The sequence below is a fragment of the Rhodnius prolixus genome, unplaced genomic scaffold (genome assembly GCF_049639745.1).
Source record: "Rhodnius prolixus isolate KJV_2025 unplaced genomic scaffold, Rpr scaffold_3, whole genome shotgun sequence".
Taxonomy (NCBI): domain Eukaryota; kingdom Metazoa; phylum Arthropoda; class Insecta; order Hemiptera; family Reduviidae; genus Rhodnius; species Rhodnius prolixus.
This window is the reverse complement of record NW_027411603.1, coordinates 28,395,478-28,413,902: the sequence shown is the minus strand read 5'-3', so window position 1 is coordinate 28,413,902 and position 18,425 is coordinate 28,395,478. Positions and strand designations below refer to the sequence as shown.

The following is an 18,425-nucleotide window of genomic DNA, read 5'->3' as shown; positions in this document are numbered from 1 at the left end:
TTTTCTCTCTCTTTCAACGAAATATGAACTACTAAATCAATCCTTCAATTAGTATTTTGTAATTCGAAAGACGGTAAAAAAATAAAAAATTACTGGCGTAAACCTTACCTTCCAGCTAGTGATGGATGCCAGGGAAATATCAATGGTGAAGGGTAGACACTTAATTCTGGGTAAACATATAAATGAGTGGAAGTACTAAGTGCTTCGCTTCCAATTCTACTAGGTGTTATTAGGGTGGCATTGATTATACCGTTTCCAGCTTTGCGACCTCTGCCATGAATTATAGATCCATTTACAGAATGTGACGAAGCAACAAAAATGTCTAGAGGTAGATCAATTGAAACGTGTGCTTTATCTCCCAACAGAATTTCCTGACCCTCACTGAAAGGCAAATGTTAAAATTTATGTAACTTCGTAAACACTTTGCTTTTTGGCAAAAGAATTCAAGTAAGCGGATGCTATAATACGGATATATTTTATAAGTAAACATTTCATGAAAATGTGGCTTTATTCTCTTTTTTGTTCTGAAGAGTCTTCTAGGGCGTTAAAAAAAGAAAAACAAAAACCTAAACATCTCCTGATTTTATCTTTTTTTCTTTTATTTCTATTTTCAAATGCTTTTCTTTATTTAATAGCCCACATAAAGTAATGTGTGAGCACTATCAATAAATAATTGTTTTGATACTCATGAAACATAAACTCTTAATTTAGACAAATATACATATTCTACAAGCAAATAGAACCACATGATTTTTTTTTTTCCACTAACCTAGAGAATACTCTTGACAAAATGATAGCCGGTTCTCCAGTAATAATAGAAAAATCAGGAATTACAGATAATGTTAATTCTAATGGAGAAACCACTACCAGTTTGGCTTCAGCAATTGCAAGCATATTTTCAGTTACAGCAAAATCATATAATTCGAGGGTAACATGACCAAATCTTAAGCCATTCACTTCAAATCCAGAAATAGAGGCTATACTCTCATCTAAACTCTTCAGGTAGTATTTTGTATGAAGTGTATCTATTTCAATTAGTTTTCCACCTTTCACCTACAAAAAAATTATAATTTATTTCACAGTAGTTGACATTAATTGCTATTGACCTCTTTAATACTCCTTATTGTATTTTTTTTAAACTTAATTCGTTATTTACAATCTGTATATATGTATACACAACAAGTAAAAAGGAATATATAAGATAAATGAATGGGTGAGAGGTAGGAGGAGAGAAACTACCCAGCGGTAGCACTCTCTACAGGCTATTAAGGAGTATATTTAGGTCTTCAGAATGCAAGGAAGTCGCGGGGCCACTGGCGATTCAGTCGGCGAAAAGGATTGTTAGGGATGTCAGAGGAGGCGAGGAACCGCACAAGAGGATTAGAGCAATTACAGAGAGCAGAATGGAGCAGCATTTTAATGTTAAGTTAGGGAAAAAGTTATTGATTAGTAAGTTGTTTTAAAATTAAACTCCAAATATTTTGTTCGTTTTGTTCATATATATATAATATATAACAAAAAGGTAAAAATATAACTTTTTTTGTACAAGTTCCACGCAACATGGCATTTTATGCTGTTTTTTTTTTTTTTTTTTTTTTATTCAGAGGATTTATTTTCGCCATACGTAAGAATAATTTTTGGCGCATCACTAAAAGGGAGGTTACAACTATTTGTAATTCGGCTAATGGATATTTTTAAAAACTAGAATTTTACCTGTAACAACCTGAAATGAATAATATCTCCTTTCATTATTAACGCATGACTTGGTTCTAAAATTAGACTGGTTACTATCGTAATATGTACTACTTCAGGCGGAACTTGGTCATATTCTGGATGTTGCAGTTTTACTGAAACCTAAAACGGAAACAAATTGATAAAAAATTTACCATCTTAAGTGGTCTGAAAATATTATCAATTTACATTTAATTAAAAGAAATAAAAGATCCAAAATACTTCTTCTAATGCTATTTATATATATTCACCAATAATCTGGACTTTAATTATAACAATACTTAAATTTGTATTTTTGTAAGGAAACCTTGTATAAAATATCATACTTTGGCAGAGCCCATGTGTAACCCCTCCAGTAGTGCAATATAACCCTGTTTTCCAGATTTCTCAAACTCTTTTATTGCTTCTGGAGTTTCGTAGGTAGATTCTCTAAATGGCATTACTCTCGCCATGGTTGACGATGACCCCTTTAGGTTAGTAATTAACCACTGGAATTCTGCACCAAGCAACGACGTAAACATGTTTCCTATAAAAATAAAATAGTAATAAGAAAATGTTCAATTCATTGCTTTGAATAGTAAATAAAATATGAAAGTTCTCTAATTTGCTATTTCCCTATAAGCCAATTCAACTCAATTTTTTCATCGCTGTTGATGTAAGAAAAAAAGTTTAAACTGGATTGCAACATTGATTTTGGAAACTTAAATCTGCGAAATGATAAGATTATACGAAATAAAAAATAAAATGCTCACCATATTTATCAAGAGCTCTAACTTCAAATAACTCTGGAGGTTCATCCAGATGTAGCTTTCTTGTTTTTGTAACCATTGTAAGGGAATTAACAACATCTAAGATGACATCCGCACGTAAAATATGTCCTAAGTCTTGTTCCTGAGCTAATACTACAGCCGTATTTTTACACATTTCTGAAGTCACTACTTTAACCACTGCATTTCGTGAACATTTAAGACCAGGTGCAATAGACACTGAAACTAAATCAGGCCTAGAACTTGACCTGGAATATAATTAATCAAACAAATAAACGATCACTTAATATTTATAGTCAAATCCCTGTGCACGGTTAAAGAAAAAAACATCTTACCACTTGTAACAACCAATGCCGGTAACTTCTAATGTGAAATTTACTGATATATCTCTAAAAACTGGTAATAGGACTCTTGGAACATTAAGTTTTGATGCACACCCACAAGAAATGGAAAAAATCAAAGTAATTATCCAACCGAAGAAAGTTTTCATTCTGAATTAAGTGCAGTACACCACACGTTCTAATCCCAGCGAGTACACACAACCGCCAAGTAATTGCACCATAGGAAGGTAATAAGCGGTTATAAAGTAAACCAGTTAAGATTCCGCGCCCTCGAAGGTAAATTCCCCCAATTCTAAACGTTATTAAGATTTTAATGTTAATAATTACATTCTTATCTGAAACAATATATTGCAACCCAAGGGGATTAGGGTAAAAATAAAAGTGGATAAAAAAAATGAAAATGTTTACACACTATTGAGTATTTAAATCGATGTAGTGTGCACATCGATAGCATTAAACCTCTGATCAGTAAGGGAAGAATATGTTCGATGTTCGATGCACCTTGTATGCAGAGTATTGGTCACAAATACTGTACTTTTTTAGTGAATCACAGTTAAATGTAGAAACTGATTTCTTTTTCAATTGTGTTAAAGGGGCGAAAATTATTAAAATAAAAAATATTGTCTAATCGATTGGTAGATCCCTTCGATAGTTAAGGGAAAGAAGGCAGGATATGGTTGGGTTATCTTCACGTTATGAGAAGCGGTCTTAAGGTTGGGTTTCGTTGATGAGTGTGATCTATGTATCTGGTGTTTATCTTGTTTAATAAAAATAAAGTTGTGGTATAGTTGTTTGTTTGTTTTCTTGTTTGAACTTTTTAAACTCTTCCCTGACTGTGAGATAACATTATTTCAGAAGTGGGATTACTTATTACTTATTACTGACTACGTATATGTGTTTACCAATTGACTTTTACAATTAAATTGTTTCTGGTGCCAGTAAATCTTCAGGCAGGTAATTAGATACTTTTGTTGATAAATTTATAAATTCGTTAAAGTTATATATAGTTTAAAATAATAATAATAATAATAATAATAATTAAATAGAGAAATAAATAAAAATAATTAAATGAAGATGGAAAACTGTGGAGGCTGTAAAAACAAAATAGATGAGGGTGAACCATCTATATTGTGTGATGGAAAGTGTAGCCTTTGGTGGCACAGTAAATGTATTCCTGGCATGACGGAGGTGAAATAGAAAGTACTTGCTAGTCCGGAAGTGTTGTGGTTTTGTCCACACTGTATCCCGGTAAAAGATGAGCATGAAAATAAGGATTTACTTCGCATATTAGTAAATCAGCAAAATATTCTGACTCAACTTGTGGAGCGAAGACCTGACGTACAAATCATGCCAGACCTTAACAAAGAAATACCTCAATTTGAGGGTACTGAGGTAACAAGCGGTGCAAAAGACTGGTTGCGTACGATTAATGGCGTTGGTAAAATTCATGGATGGACTGAGGGTATGAAATTTGAAATTGCTAGAGTTCACCTAGCGGGACCTGCCTAATTCTGGTACCTGAGAAGAGAGTTTAAGGACTGGAAAGATTTTGAAAGACAATTTAACAGTACTTTCGTTCGTGAATGTGACAAAGTTGATCGTTGGAAGAAAATGTACGATAGAATGCAATACAGAAATGAGTCCGCAGTGGAATACTTCCATGAGAAGATATATTTATGCTCAGGCTTAGACCTACCATTCGCCGAAGTAAAGAAATTAATGCTTGAAGGACTATGGTCTCGGGATGTAGCGAATCATTTACTCATGAAAGAGCATAAAAATGAAGACGAGCTATTGGAGTCACTTGTAGCCTTGGAGAAATTGACTAAGGTTAGGGAAGAGCGTGTGAGAAAAGAGAGAAGCGTTAGAGACAGTGTTGGAACAAGTCGAAGGAACAAAGATGGGCCGCCATTTAAAGTGGATTCCGTGACAGATAAGGCTGAGGCCAAGCCACAAACAATTAGATGCTACCGATGTGGCGGTACTGGTCATTTTTCGAACAATTGCACGAAGACCGAATCAAAGTGCTACAATTGTGGAGAAGTAGGACACATCTCTAGGGATTGCCCTTCACCCAAAAGAGAGAAAATATGCCACAAGTGCAAGAAAATCGGGCACTTAAAGGCTGACTGTCCAGAAAAGGCATTATTAACCAGGATGCCACAAAACGATTTCGTCGAAAGGTATAAAAAAGAAGCTGTAATTGATGATTGCTACCAAGTAGATTCTTTTATTGATACAGGCAGCAGTGTTTGTATAATGAGGGCGAGTACCGCGCTTCGTTGCAGAGTGCATATTACGTCGTGTGAAGCTCCTGTCTATGGCTTTGGTGAAGGCTCTGTGTCGTACGCCTTGGGGAAAGCTGTTGTAAAGCTTTCTATTGATGATGTTCATGTTCAAGGTACGGAATTGTTCATTGTAGCCGACGGATGCCAACCATATGAGCTGATTGTTGGTAGAAATTGGACTGAAGCCCCCGAAGTGGAAATGGTGAAACTCGGAAACAAGGTCAGCTTCGGAAAGTCAGGCAGATTTCCTTTCTTGGAAATAGAATTACAGGAGAAGATTCGCAGCCAAGTAGTGGCCACAAAACCGGTAGAGGTGCCTGCCAAGAGCTGCATGTTTATAGAAGCCAGGGTAGATAATCTCCATTTGCAAATACCTATCACCAACCATTCGGAGAATGAGAAGCAGATTGTGGAAGGACAAGTGATTGCCAGAAATGCAGAAGTTGGGGTGAACAAGATAAGCGAAGATATAGTAAAACCAAGGATGCCGTTGACGGAAGAGCAGCTAAATATATCCGAGACACTGACTGCAGAAGAACGAGAAGAATTAATTGTTCTATTGAATGAATACCGCGATTGTTTTGCAATTGATATCACTGAGTTGGGAACTGCGAGGTGCGACCCTATGGACATACAACTGAAGCCTGGAAGTCAACCTCCATGCTGTAAACCATATAGAACCAGTTGGGGTGAGAGACAGGAAATAAAACGAATTGTTCAGGAATGGAAAGAAAACAGAATAGCTGAGGAGACGAAATCGGCTTTTACAAGCCCAGTACTCCTTATAAAAAAGAAGTCGGGAGAGTATAGACTTGTGGTGGACTATCGCAAGTTGAACGAGCTGACGGTCAAGCAGACTTTTCCCATGCCACATCTAGACGAGATTCTAGAACGATTAGCCGGGAGCAAGATGTTTACCGTTTTGGATCTGGCCCACGGTTATCTACAGGTGCCCCTCTCCGACCAAGCGAAGGGGAAAACGGCCTTCGTCACACCAGATGAAACAGGCAATTTAAAAAGATGGTATTTGGGCTCATGAACGCGCCTTATGAGTTTACGAGGGCGATGAATGCGATTCTAGGACCATTGAAAAACTCAGTGGCTGTCTGTTATATGGTCGATCTCTTAGTTCCGGCGAGAGACTACGATGACATGAAGGAGCGACTTCGTCAAATATTAGAGGCGTTGAGAAAGGGAGGGCTAACGTTGAAACCCTCCAAATGTCAATTCGCTATGCCAGAGGTGACATACCTCGGATTACAGCTATCCAGTGATGTTGTGCGACCTGGAACCCAGAAAATGGAGGCGGTTACACAGTACCCCCCGCCGCGAAATGTACACGATGTGCGACGATTCATTGGATTGGTAAGCTATTTTAGGAGATTCATTCCCGATTTCGCAAGGATGGCTGAACCGATTACTAGGCTGACAAAGAAGAAGGAAGAATTCAGCTGGAAAGAAGAGCAAGATCAAACCTAGGAGGTATAGTGAGTAATAGGCCATTAGTGACATCACGAGGCTAATTGAGGACAATTAGCGGGCAGAATGGCCGAATGTTAAAGGGGCGAACATTATTAAAATAAAAAATATTGTCTAATCGATTGGTAGATCCCTTCGATAGTTAAGGGAAAGAAGGCAGGATATGGTTGGGTTATCTTCACGTTATGAGAAGCGGTCTTAAGGTTGGGTTTCGTTGATGAGTGTGATCTATGTATCTGGTGTTTATCTTGTTTAATAAAAATAAAGTTGTGGTATAGTTGTTTGTTTGTTTTCTTGTTTGAACTTTTTAAACTCTTCCCTGACTGTGGGATAACAATTGTAACAAATAAATTGTTTTGTTATATACAAACCTGAATTGATAAGTATAATTATTGGCAAGTATTCAGTTGCAGAAGTATATGTCGGATAGATTCACAGTAGATCGATTTTAATTTCAATTACCAAATCGGCTGCAGTGGAATCCAATAAGTTTTCTTAGAATCTCTTGGAATTCAAAGGTAATGTTGATGAGATAATAATAACGTTGCAACTTAACGTTTAAGTGTTAAAAAGAAATTTTAACTTAAATTCTTGTCAGTAGATTGCATTGGAAACAAAAGGTACATATATCCTAAAAAAAAACAAGGTAGTAGTTAATTATACTGTTACCCTACGAGTGTTTTATAGAATCAATATGCCTTACTTCCAACGTAATATTCCTTAAAAAATAAAACCATTCAGAAATACAACATTGTGATTTTTCTATCAGGTTATAGACCCAGAAATCCAACGGCGCCACAATTCATTGCCTCCTCAACCAGTTATCCCCAGTCAGTTCTGCTCTGCGCTGCCGCTCTCTAGTTGGCGATATTCAACATCGACCTCGCATCACCAGCAACACCGTCCGTCCAGCGCAGCTTCGGCCTCCAAACTCTCAAGGCTCTACGGAGGAGCTCATACATCACCTTTTTTGGGATGTCCTCGTCCCTCATCCTAACCACATGTCCAGCCCACTGAAGTCTAGCCAACTTCATAAATTCATTTGTAATAAAATATATTAATTATCAGCCCGAAGTTACTTTACAGAAGATTGTTACTTTGACTGAGTCAAATCAAAGTAAAATGGAAGTCGTAAGTAAAACATTACCTATTAATAAATTAACCCTTTCCGGACCGAATTATTACACAGAGAGAGAGAGAGAAAAAAACTTCTTTTACTATAATAAATAATGCTTAAAATGAACAAATCAAATATTTTTTTCCATTTTGAATGTTTTGAACATTTTTTGGAAAATGATTCCATATGGCATCATTGGGCACCAGCTAGAAAGAATGAAAATAATTTATTTTAGAAAATGAGCACATATGGCATCATTTGTCCACAAATAGGCAAAGTTTGTATGACCTTTATTTATTAAAATACAAAAAGAAAATTATATATATGTACCTAATACATACTTTTATAATTATAAAAATTTAGAAATAATGGCATAAAAAGCGAGGTACGTTTATGAAAAATGTTACACTAGATGAAAAGAATGAAAACAGTCTCTATCCTTAGTGATGCATAATGCGACATTACATTTGACGCATTGTACACGACTATAATGTTTAGAACAATGTTTGCATCTCGTTTTGTTGGCTAGATATTTTGGAAGGTGGTCCACACGGTCGTGCACAATTTCACTGCGCGGAGCTTTAGAGTATTTCCTCCTTTGAGGTTCTGTTTCGTTCGCTGAAGACGGCCTCTCTCTTTTAAGTTGCTCCGGCAGAAAGCAAAGCATGAGCAATGTCGGCTCGAAATGATACGAGTGACACATGTTTGCTTCGTTCTATTTCGCAATCTCGTCTAGTAGCCAAGCATTTACTACACAAATATCCAGTATATGGTACACTATACGGAGGTTATACCTTTTAACTCTAATGTTGGTTCTGTACAACGAAACCAACATATTCAAATCTACTCCGCCCATATTTTTGTTGTACTCTTCAATCATATTAGGGCGTTCTATCTTTATATATTTTTTTCTTCCTTCTGGCACCACCTTCTTGCTGTACTTTTTGGATTAATTCCTGAAAAATTGGAGGCTACATGAACGCATTTATTATCGATCCATTTGATTGCCATAAACTTATTTAAATTATCTAACATAGCCTCGAAACTTCCCCGTGATTGTTTTAGCAATGCTTTATCTTCGGTAAATTTACACCCAGGCAACCTATTAGGTCTTGCAGTTCCTGAAGCTAAATATCCTTTTTCTTTGAGTGCCACTAATATTTGATGGGATGTAGACCAGTTATCAAAAAACAACTTGTAGTTTTAGTTTTTTGGCAAAGCTCTAGAACAACATCTCCACTTATCCCGAATTCATGATCAGGCACAGTACCCTTTCCCACATAAACAAAAAAATCGTACATTAAGCCACTTCTCCCAGCTAGCGCAAATATTTTAAATTCCCATTTGTGAGGTTTATTTTTTATGTATTGCTTTAGACGAGAATGTCCTTTGAATGGTACGATCACCTTATCAATTAACAGATTTTCTTCTTTTCTATTTTCAAGAAGTTCTCTTTTATACCATCTAGGAAAGGTTATACCATCTAGGTTTTGTATAATTTATTGTAATTAGGGTGATTTGGGTCAGAGATAAAGTTTGTATTATCATTCACATGGACAAATGTGCGAAGTTTGTAAAAACGATTTCTGCTCATTGCATCCGCAATTAGAGGATACCTGGTATCACTTGCCCAATACATTCTATAGCTTGGCACTTTCACAATACCACTAGTAGTATAGTTTTGGGCATATGAGGATGAATTTTTGCGCCGGAAGTGATGACCTCACATTGCGTTATCATGACGTCATACACCTCATCGTAATTTTGTGGTCCTAATGGGTGAGGGGGATAGAGGTGTGACGTCAACACTACGACACAATACGTCACGATGACGCAAAATGATAGAGATATTTTCCTTCTAGCGCATCTCCTACGTCACACGGAACGCAAGTCCTACGTCACAAGGCATACCCCTCATGCCGTCCAACTGGATGAGGAGGATAGGGGCCCCGCGTACGTCACATGTTTGTCCTGTCCTAATGCATGCGCACCTCCTGCGTCACAATAATATTGGAGGGTGTGGCATGTGACGACACACGCGCATTTCCCACTAGGACCTACCTTTGCCCTCACTTTTTTGGATGGTAAGAGGGCGGTGCGCTACACCTTTACCTTGCGCTTGCTAAAAAATATTTGGGGGCGATTATTAATAAAAACAAAAATGTTTTAAATATAAGATTTATTTCATTTTTTTTTTACAAGCCTATATATATTATAATAACACATTTTAATAGTTATTCTAATCGATTTAAAATGTTGTAAAAATAAAGATGTATTATTTGGAAAACAAAACGATATAGCAATATAATCTGACATAGACATGCGTTTACCAGCATTGAATTCGATATTTTCAAAACAATACAAATCGATAAAACATTTTTTATAAGTATCTATACAATAATAGGGGTATGCATCGATTAATTTACATTTGTTAGTTTTGGGTATTTCCAATAAGGAAATGTCGCTTCTTTTATTTACATGCTTACATATTTCAATCATACTTAAATCAAACAGGGACATTGGTTGAAAATACCTCTCATCACATGTATAGTGTAAACATAGATTAGCTAAAGTGTTGTGGGGGAGCCCCATAATCAGTAACGTCATCTAGGATCTGTATCGAACCTGAGATCGATATATAACCTAGGAGAGGGTTACACTACAAAAATCCGCAGTGCAGAGATATATGTATTCATTAGTGAGTGTAGTTAAGTACATGTCCTTTACTTTTTTTCTTATTTCAGTTCTTGATTGAGTTTTGTCTACATGGTACTGTGCTCATTTTTTGTTGATGTTTACTAGCAAGGCTAGTTATTGTGAAATAAACGTTGACTGAGTAAGTTTATCGCCTTGTTGATAAATCACCTACATTCACATTGGTGACCCCGACGTGATCTTGTGGTAACAAAAACATTAGGGTTTATATGGTTTTTAATATTAATAAAAAAAAAAGAAAAAACATTTTTATTATTAAAATAAAAGAAATAACTTATAAGGGATTATATAAGAATCATTTCTTTGTAGTATTTGTGTTGTTAAAAATTGGTGTTAAGGTTTTTTTTTTCTTTTCCTATTTTTATATGTATTTTAAATAATTTTGTTTTTAGGAACTTTTCGTTGTTTGTTTACCTTTGATATGTGTGCTATTGCCATGTTAATACTATTATTAGTTATTGTTCCGAATGATTGATTTTGGTTTTTATTGACAATTGAATTACTTTATATTCTCAAGCCATTTTTCAGAGGGAAAATGGCGGTTCTGGGACGCTTTTTTGTGGAGCCAATCAGAATGCAGGATTTCTTTTGGCCACGCCCACCGGCTAATCATCGAATTCGACGAGGGTTTAGGCCACGCCCCTCCCCCTCCCCACTTTTGCCCCCTCCCCCTCTAAATCGGCCAATCTGCGAATTCGACGACACTTTCTCTACCCCCACCCTTGCCTTACTCCTCCTACTACATGGCACTGACCTTTACCCCTCCCCTCCTCCTCCTACTCGTTGGCCTTCTCCTACAAGATGGCGGACCTCATACCAGCTGTTGTGCACAGCTGTGCTCTGAGCTGTTGTGCACAGCTGTGCTCTGAGCTGTTGTGCACAGCTGTGCTCTGACTAGCTGTTGACCACCACAGCTGTGCTCCGACCAGTATTGTTGAATAGTGAGTTTATTTAAATCAACTTAAAGAGGATTTTTTCACTTGTACTAGCAAACAACATGTCATTTGAACAGGAAATGGGGGAATTAGTAAACGTACTTCTTTCTAGAAGACCTGCGAAGCTAATATGTATTGTGGTACTGGGTTCGATTCCCGGTCTTTAGGCCTTGGATTTTATTTAATGGTTAATAAAAGAAATTTACAGTAAAGTATGTTTGCTAGTCGCCTCCGTCCACAGTTATGCACGCTGTTCATACAGATAGCCACCTGCACAGATAAGACGCTGGCTAATAGGATATATACCCCTGGAAGCAACGAATGAGAGACACTCCCATTACGTACTTCTTTAATTACACATTGTACTGTGAGTTTTGCTAAGGAAGTGTTGTAATCTTTCCCAATTGTGTACTCCCCTGAAATAAAGTTGTTTTTTAAAAACTTTATTTCTCACCGCTTTAACATAACTGGCGCCCGAACAGGGACCTGCAAAGTCAATAGTTTAGAGAATAACATTGGCTTCAGTGTCAACTGTTTATTGCGGTTAACTAGTGTGATCATTTAACCCACTAGCGAACTTCATCAACGTGTGACCTATTGTCCCACGGTGGAACTGTTTATTGCGGTCAACTAGTGTGATCATTCATCCCATTAGTGAACTTCATCAACGTGCGACCTATTGTCCCACGGCGGAAGTGAAACCACATTGGCAGACGTGCGACCTATTGTCTCACTCAAGAAAGAAAACACTCTCTGGTGAACTCCCAGCTGCAACACAAGCAACTTAAGCAGACTACTGACGACTCCTCCGACGAAGAACAGTCAACATCACGAACTCATACTAAACATTGGAGAACAGGTATATTAAATACAATACCTATAATAAAGAATAACAAGATGACTTCGAAGCCCATAACCCAAGATATCTTAAAATGTATTCCCGAATACGATGGCACAAGTTATGACTTGTACCATTTCATAAACACGTGCGAAGAACTTTTTGATACGTATTGTAAGACCAATATCAACGAGCGTGAAACCAACCATTGGCTCTTAGTAAAGACTGCATTAATTAAGATCAAAGGCCCTGTGAAAATTGTAATCTATAATAACAACTGTCAGACTATTAACGAAATTATTAGGTCGTTGAGAAATAACTTTGCAGATAACAGATCCGTACCCGATCTTTTTTCAGAATTAAATCGAATGAGGGCAAAACCCAAAGAACATCCAATCGAATTTTTAAACCGACTAGACGAAAAGCGTACTGTAATATTAACTAGATATAAATTGGACGGACTTTCAGGAATAGTATTAACGGAACTTACGAGACAGCTAGATGCCCACCTAGTGAGGATATTCCTCCACGGAATACACCCAACCCTGGGTGCACACCTACAATCCTTACAATGTCAAACCTTAGATGACACTAGGGCTAAAATAATCAACGATTGCGGGATAGTGCTAAATCAACTAAAATTGACTAACACAAATTGACATAAACCAGTACTCCACACATAGTAATAATCACCTCAAGCCAAGAAAGCATTATCAAAACACTACACAATACAACAGAAATAACTATTCAAACACTACATTTAAGAATCTTCCTCATTATCCTCAAAATTATCATCATTATCCTCAAAATTCCCACCAAAGTCAGAATCCTCAAAGTAATTATCCTATGTGGACACCTCAAAGGTCCCATACAAATAATTTCCACAGCAGACCTTTTAACCCACTGTCGCAGAACACAGTATCTATGAGAACTATCAAACCACAAGAACTAAACGTGACAGAAAAACGACGTAACAACGAAGTAAGAGAGTTAAAAACACAAGTGGAGCAACTAACACAGACAGTAGCTAAACTGACGGACCATTTTTTAAAAATTGGCCCAGGCCAACACCCCCCAAACCCTTAGCGTTCGAGTTAAAAACCTGTCCAAATCACTACCCTATTTCCTAGACACGGATAACAACAAATGGCTAGTGGACACAGGCTCCCAAAAAAATTATATAAACCCCACAACAGTACCAACTAACACGAAGATATACAAAGAACAATTTCTGGTAAAAACTCCGACTGGAGAACAATCAGGATCCGAGTACATTCTATTAAATTTAAACACCATCTTCCCCGACCAACGTGACTTAATGATAAAATTTTATATATTTCCTTTTTCCCAAAGATACAACTTCCTACTTGGCTACGAAACACTCAAACTAATAAACGCATCTGTAGATTTTAAACATAACATACTAAAACATGACAGTAGTATAAAAGAATTATTATTTAGCATTAAGGAAGAAAATGAAGAATGAACAGGCTTAAAGAAAGGTAAGAAAATAATTATAAATAAAAATAAAGGAAAAAAATTAAACAAAGAAAAATTAAATAATTTAAATAATAAAAAAGAAAAAATTAAAATAAATTTGAAAAAGGGCTACAATATAGTAGAAATACCCGTGAAAAATCGCTGTGAATGCGGACTAATAGATAATTACGAATTTAAAAACGATAAAATAGAAATAGGTAAAGGGTTGGTTAAAACAGAAAACGGTAAGGCTAAATGTTTAATCTATGCACATGAAGTCATGAAAAGACAATAGATGATAAGTACCCACTTCCAAACATAGAAGACCTATTTGGTAGAATAGGCAGAGCCACTTATTTTTCAGCTATTGATCTGGCCTCAGGATTCCACCAAATTGAGATGGATCCTGATTCAATCCCAAAGACAGCGTTCAGTACGGATACAGGACATTATGAGTTCCTCAGAATGCCGTTTGGACTAAAGAACGCTCCCCCAACATTTCAGAGGGCAATGAACATATTATTTGCAGACTCCCCAAATAGCCTTGTCTATATGGATGACATAATCATCTTTTCCGACAACTTAACAGAACACTTAAAACACTTACAAAAAGTATTCTTAAAATTAAAAGAACATAACTTAAAAATTCAGTTAGATAAGACCGAATTCTTTAAAAGAGAATTATTATACCTCGGACATATAATTTCTAACAAGGGAATATCACCTAACCCAGACAAAGTAGAAACTATAAAAAACTTTCCACTACCAAGAACCAAAAAACAAATTAACAAAAAGCTTGAACCAAAAATAAGTCAAATGTCGCATTCCCCTTGGAACGCACACGCGTGTGTTACACCTAAAATTTTAGATAATAGCAGTAAACGGAAATGGACAGTAGCTATTGATTACGGAAAATTAAACAATAAAACTCTTGACGCTAAGTACTCTTATAATATAACCGACCCTCTAGATAAGCTAGGAAGAAATTACCCTTTCGATCCAGGGATTCAGGACCCAAACGTTAGGGTTAGAGAGAGAGAGAAAAAAATGAGACGGACCGGATAAGGTTTACATAAAAGGAATAAACGGATAAATAAAATAATAAATTAAAGTAAATAAATCAATAAAAATTATTTAAACGTGCGTAATACGAGTTAAAAACAAAAATTAAAAATTTAAATAAATCAGTGATTTACACTCGCTGAATACGAGGTAATCAATAAAATAAAATAACTAAATCTCGCAAAATACAAGTATATTGAAAATTAAATTATTTAAACGCGCTGGATACCAGTAAAGTAATAAGAAATAAAATAATTACTCATAAATTAAGAAAATTAATAATTTAATTAATAATTAAAAATTACATGAATAAATAAAACAAATAAAAATAAATAAATGTCATAAATAATAAAATAATCCCTATTTAATAATAATAATAATAAACCCTTCGAGAAATTAGCGGCTGATGTATTCACCTTTAATTCTCAAAAATTCCTCACCATAATTAACCTTTTCAGTAAAAAATTAACGGTCTATCCTATATCAACACATAACGCTATAGAAATCCAAGAGAAATTTCAAATCTACTTTTCCTTATTTCCTCTACCTGCCTCCATTCAAATGGATAACGGCAGAGAGTTCCAAAACCAAGGAGTCAAAAACCTTTTCTCATTATACGGTATCGTGTCCTATTACACAATTCCAGCACACTCCCAATCTTTTGTGATTATATACTACCTTTCAGTTTCCCATTGTGTAACTAGTTAATTGACGTTTAAATAAACGCACGCGATCTTATATAGAAATTTTAAACGATAGAAATTTAAAGATTCAAAGATGGCCGTCCCTGTACTGAAAAAGGAATACGTAGAGATGATTCCCGAATTCCACGGGGAACCCGAATTATTAGCCCGCTTTATAGAAATATCAGAAAAATTAGTAGCCAAATTTTTAAATGTGAACCCAAATGACTTCCAGAATGAATACCTTCAATCGTCCATCCTAGCAAAGATAAAAGGCCCAGCAGCCACAATCATTCATAACTCACAATATAACACTTTTAATGACTTAAAGACAATCTTGCTGAATGCATACTCAGACAAACGTGACGAATACACACTCACTGCGGAGCTAGTGAACCTAAAACAGTTAGGTGACACTCCCATAGACTACTACCAAAAGATTCAGAAAATTCTAAACTTATTACTAAGCTATTTCCGGAATCATCGAACCCAGATGGAATATGACATAAAATGTCACGCACGCGAGAGGCTTAGCCCTACGGACTCTATTAAAAGGATTACACGAGCCCATAGGATCAATATTAAAAGCAAAGAATCCACCAGACTTAAACACAGCCCTCTCCACGCTCACAAACGACTTTCAATATAACTTAACAAACAAACAGTCAATATTTCATCAGCGCAGCAACGCACCAAGAGCGAGACCATTCCAATCACAAATCCCAGATTTCCGCCACAACAGACCTTTATAAAACCACATTTCAGTCAGAAACAATTCACACCCCGGTTGCCACAGATAGAGGCACCGAAACCCCGAATACAGCAGACACCCCAGGCAGCACCGTACCCCAGTACGCAGCTGAACCCGCAACACGGCCCATACGGCCCACACGCCACACACAGACAAACAGCCCCCGCCTACTATGACCAAACACCCATGAGTATTTCCACTAGAAATACATACCGCCCTCAGTACAACCAACTAGACGTAAATGACGTAGAACCCTTGGTTGAGGACGTAGAGGAGAAAATACCACCAGTCCAAGTACGAGACACACCGCCTCACTGACAGCAAGTACCCCTTAGGAAGTTCCAAATTCTAAATTTAACTAATAGAGAAAATGAATTACCATATATAACAGATAGACAGAACGACTTTAGAATACTCATCGACACTGGAAGCACAAAATCTTTTATCAAAAAAGACATAGCTAAAAAGTATTACGAGAAAAGCATAAAAAAGAAACCTTTTGAAGTCACAACGCGTCACGGAAGCACGAAAGAGAATTATAGCACAGAAGTTGGGCTAGAGGAACTCACCGGAAGTAAACGGACAACGGCGGAGTTTTTCCTTTTCGATTTTCATAACGACTTCGACCTTCTATTAGGTCTTGATTTAATTAAGGATTTAGGCATAATAATAAATTTCAGGGAAAATAAATTAAAGATAGGAGAAAACCTTATAGAAATCAAATATTATAAAACGGAACCCCTAGGGCCGGAGGCTAAGGTACATAGCCAAGGATCCCAAAGGGAGGACGTCGTAGAAAATTATAATTTACAAGCGCAGGAAGAGAAAAAAATAAATATACGGATAAAAAATATAAAAACCGGAGAAGCAGTGATACCGGAAATAAGAGTGGGAGAAATAGTAATCCCAGAAGGAATAGTTAAAATAAAAAATTATAAGACGTGGTGTAGAGCCATAAACACGGCATGTATACCCGTGACGTTTACGCTAAATCACCCGTTACCAGTAATCCCGCTAGGAGAGTTTGAAATCAATAATATAATAATGAGTAAAGAGAAAAGTCAAGTAGACTTCCCACCTATTAGAAGGGAACATATGAATCCAGAGGAAGCCGAGGCAATAGGCAACTTGGTCAAGGAATATTCGGATATATTCCACCTCAAGTCAAACCCCCTAACTTTCACTAACCGAATAAAACACCACATCCGTACCACAGACGAGACCCCGGTATACACAAAAACCTATCGATATCCCGAAATCCATACCGAGGAAATAAATAGACAAATTCAGGAAATGTTAGAACAAGGCATAATCGCACATTCCCACTCGCCCTGGAATTCTCCAGTATGGATCGTGCCAAAGAAAATGGACGCATCCGGAAAGAGGAAGTGGCGAATTGTAATAGACTACCGAAAGCTAAATGAGAAAACTATAGACGACCCCTATCCAATTCCCAACATAACAGAACTGTTGGACAAATTAGGGCGTTGCCAATATTTCTCACTTATAGATCTTGCTTCCGGATTCCACCAAGTAGAAATGGAGCCGGAAAGTACAGAGAAAACAGCCTTTAGCACTGACCATGGCCATTTTGAATTCCTGAGAATGCTTTTCGGATTGAAAAACAGCCCGCGAACGTTCCAGCGCGTGATGAATAATGTCCTAATAGGACTCAGAAATTGTCGAGTATATCTTGATGATATAATTGTATTCAGGACAAGTTTAAAAGAACATGTAACCGACCTGCGAGCATTATTCCAGCGATTGAAAGAAGCCAATCTCAAGATACAGCCGGATAAAACAGAATTCGTAAAGAGAGAAATAGGCTATTTAGGGCATAAAGTTACCCCACAAGGCGTCACACCCGATCCAGACAAAATAAAAGCAATCCAAAAGTTTCCTTTACCAAAAACCACAAAACAAATCAAGAGTTTCCTAGGACTCTTGGGTTACTACAGACGGTTCATCCCCAACTTTGCGACCCTCACGAAACCGATGACGAAAAGATTAAAAAAGGGAGCCGCAATGAACATTGACGACCCCGACTACATAACTAGTTTCAATGCCAGCAAAGAGGTACTGACAAACGAACCAATCTTACAACACCCAGATTTTACTAAAGAATTCACACTGACCACAGATGCTAGCGGCGTAGCCATAGGCGCCGTCCTGAGCCAAAAGACGGACAACGCGGACCTACCAGTGGCTTTCGCCAGCCGAACACTAAATGAAACAGAAA

The 18,425-nt window shown here is 36.9% G+C and overlaps 2 protein-coding genes and 1 pseudogene across 2 annotated transcripts in view; 1 reads left to right on the top strand and 2 right to left on the bottom strand.

The window, feature by feature from the left end:
- Nucleotides 1-3,162, bottom strand: part of Gp210 (nucleoporin 210) — a 49,695-nt gene extending 46,533 nt beyond the window's left edge. Inside the window, exons 1-6 of the mRNA XM_074124289.1 lie at nucleotides 2,834-3,162; nucleotides 2,484-2,746; nucleotides 2,058-2,257; nucleotides 1,714-1,854; nucleotides 770-1,053; nucleotides 109-381 (exon numbers count right to left, since the gene is read on the bottom strand). Coding sequence (XP_073980390.1) covers nucleotides 109-381; nucleotides 770-1,053; nucleotides 1,714-1,854; nucleotides 2,058-2,257; nucleotides 2,484-2,746; nucleotides 2,834-2,988 — 1,316 coding nt within the window. The 5' untranslated portion in view covers nucleotides 2,989-3,162. The remainder of the gene's footprint in view (nucleotides 1-108; nucleotides 382-769; nucleotides 1,054-1,713; nucleotides 1,855-2,057; nucleotides 2,258-2,483; nucleotides 2,747-2,833) is intronic.
- Nucleotides 3,163-4,450: 1,288 nt separating this feature from the next.
- Nucleotides 4,451-14,877, top strand: LOC141452304 (uncharacterized). The gene has a single exon (XM_074124299.1). The coding sequence runs from the start codon at nucleotides 4,451-4,453 to the stop codon at nucleotides 6,164-6,166; it is 1,716 nt and encodes a 571-aa protein (XP_073980400.1). The 3' UTR covers nucleotides 6,167-14,877.
- LOC141452331 (uncharacterized) overlaps nucleotides 10,762-18,425 on the bottom strand; it is a 32,613-nt pseudogene continuing 24,949 nt past the window's right edge.

What these genes read in the sequence shown, in the direction of transcription:
- LOC141452304 (XM_074124299.1), top strand. Translation starts at nt 4,451, where the DNA reads ATGTACGATAGAATGCAATACAGAAATGAGTCCGCAGTGGAATACTTC.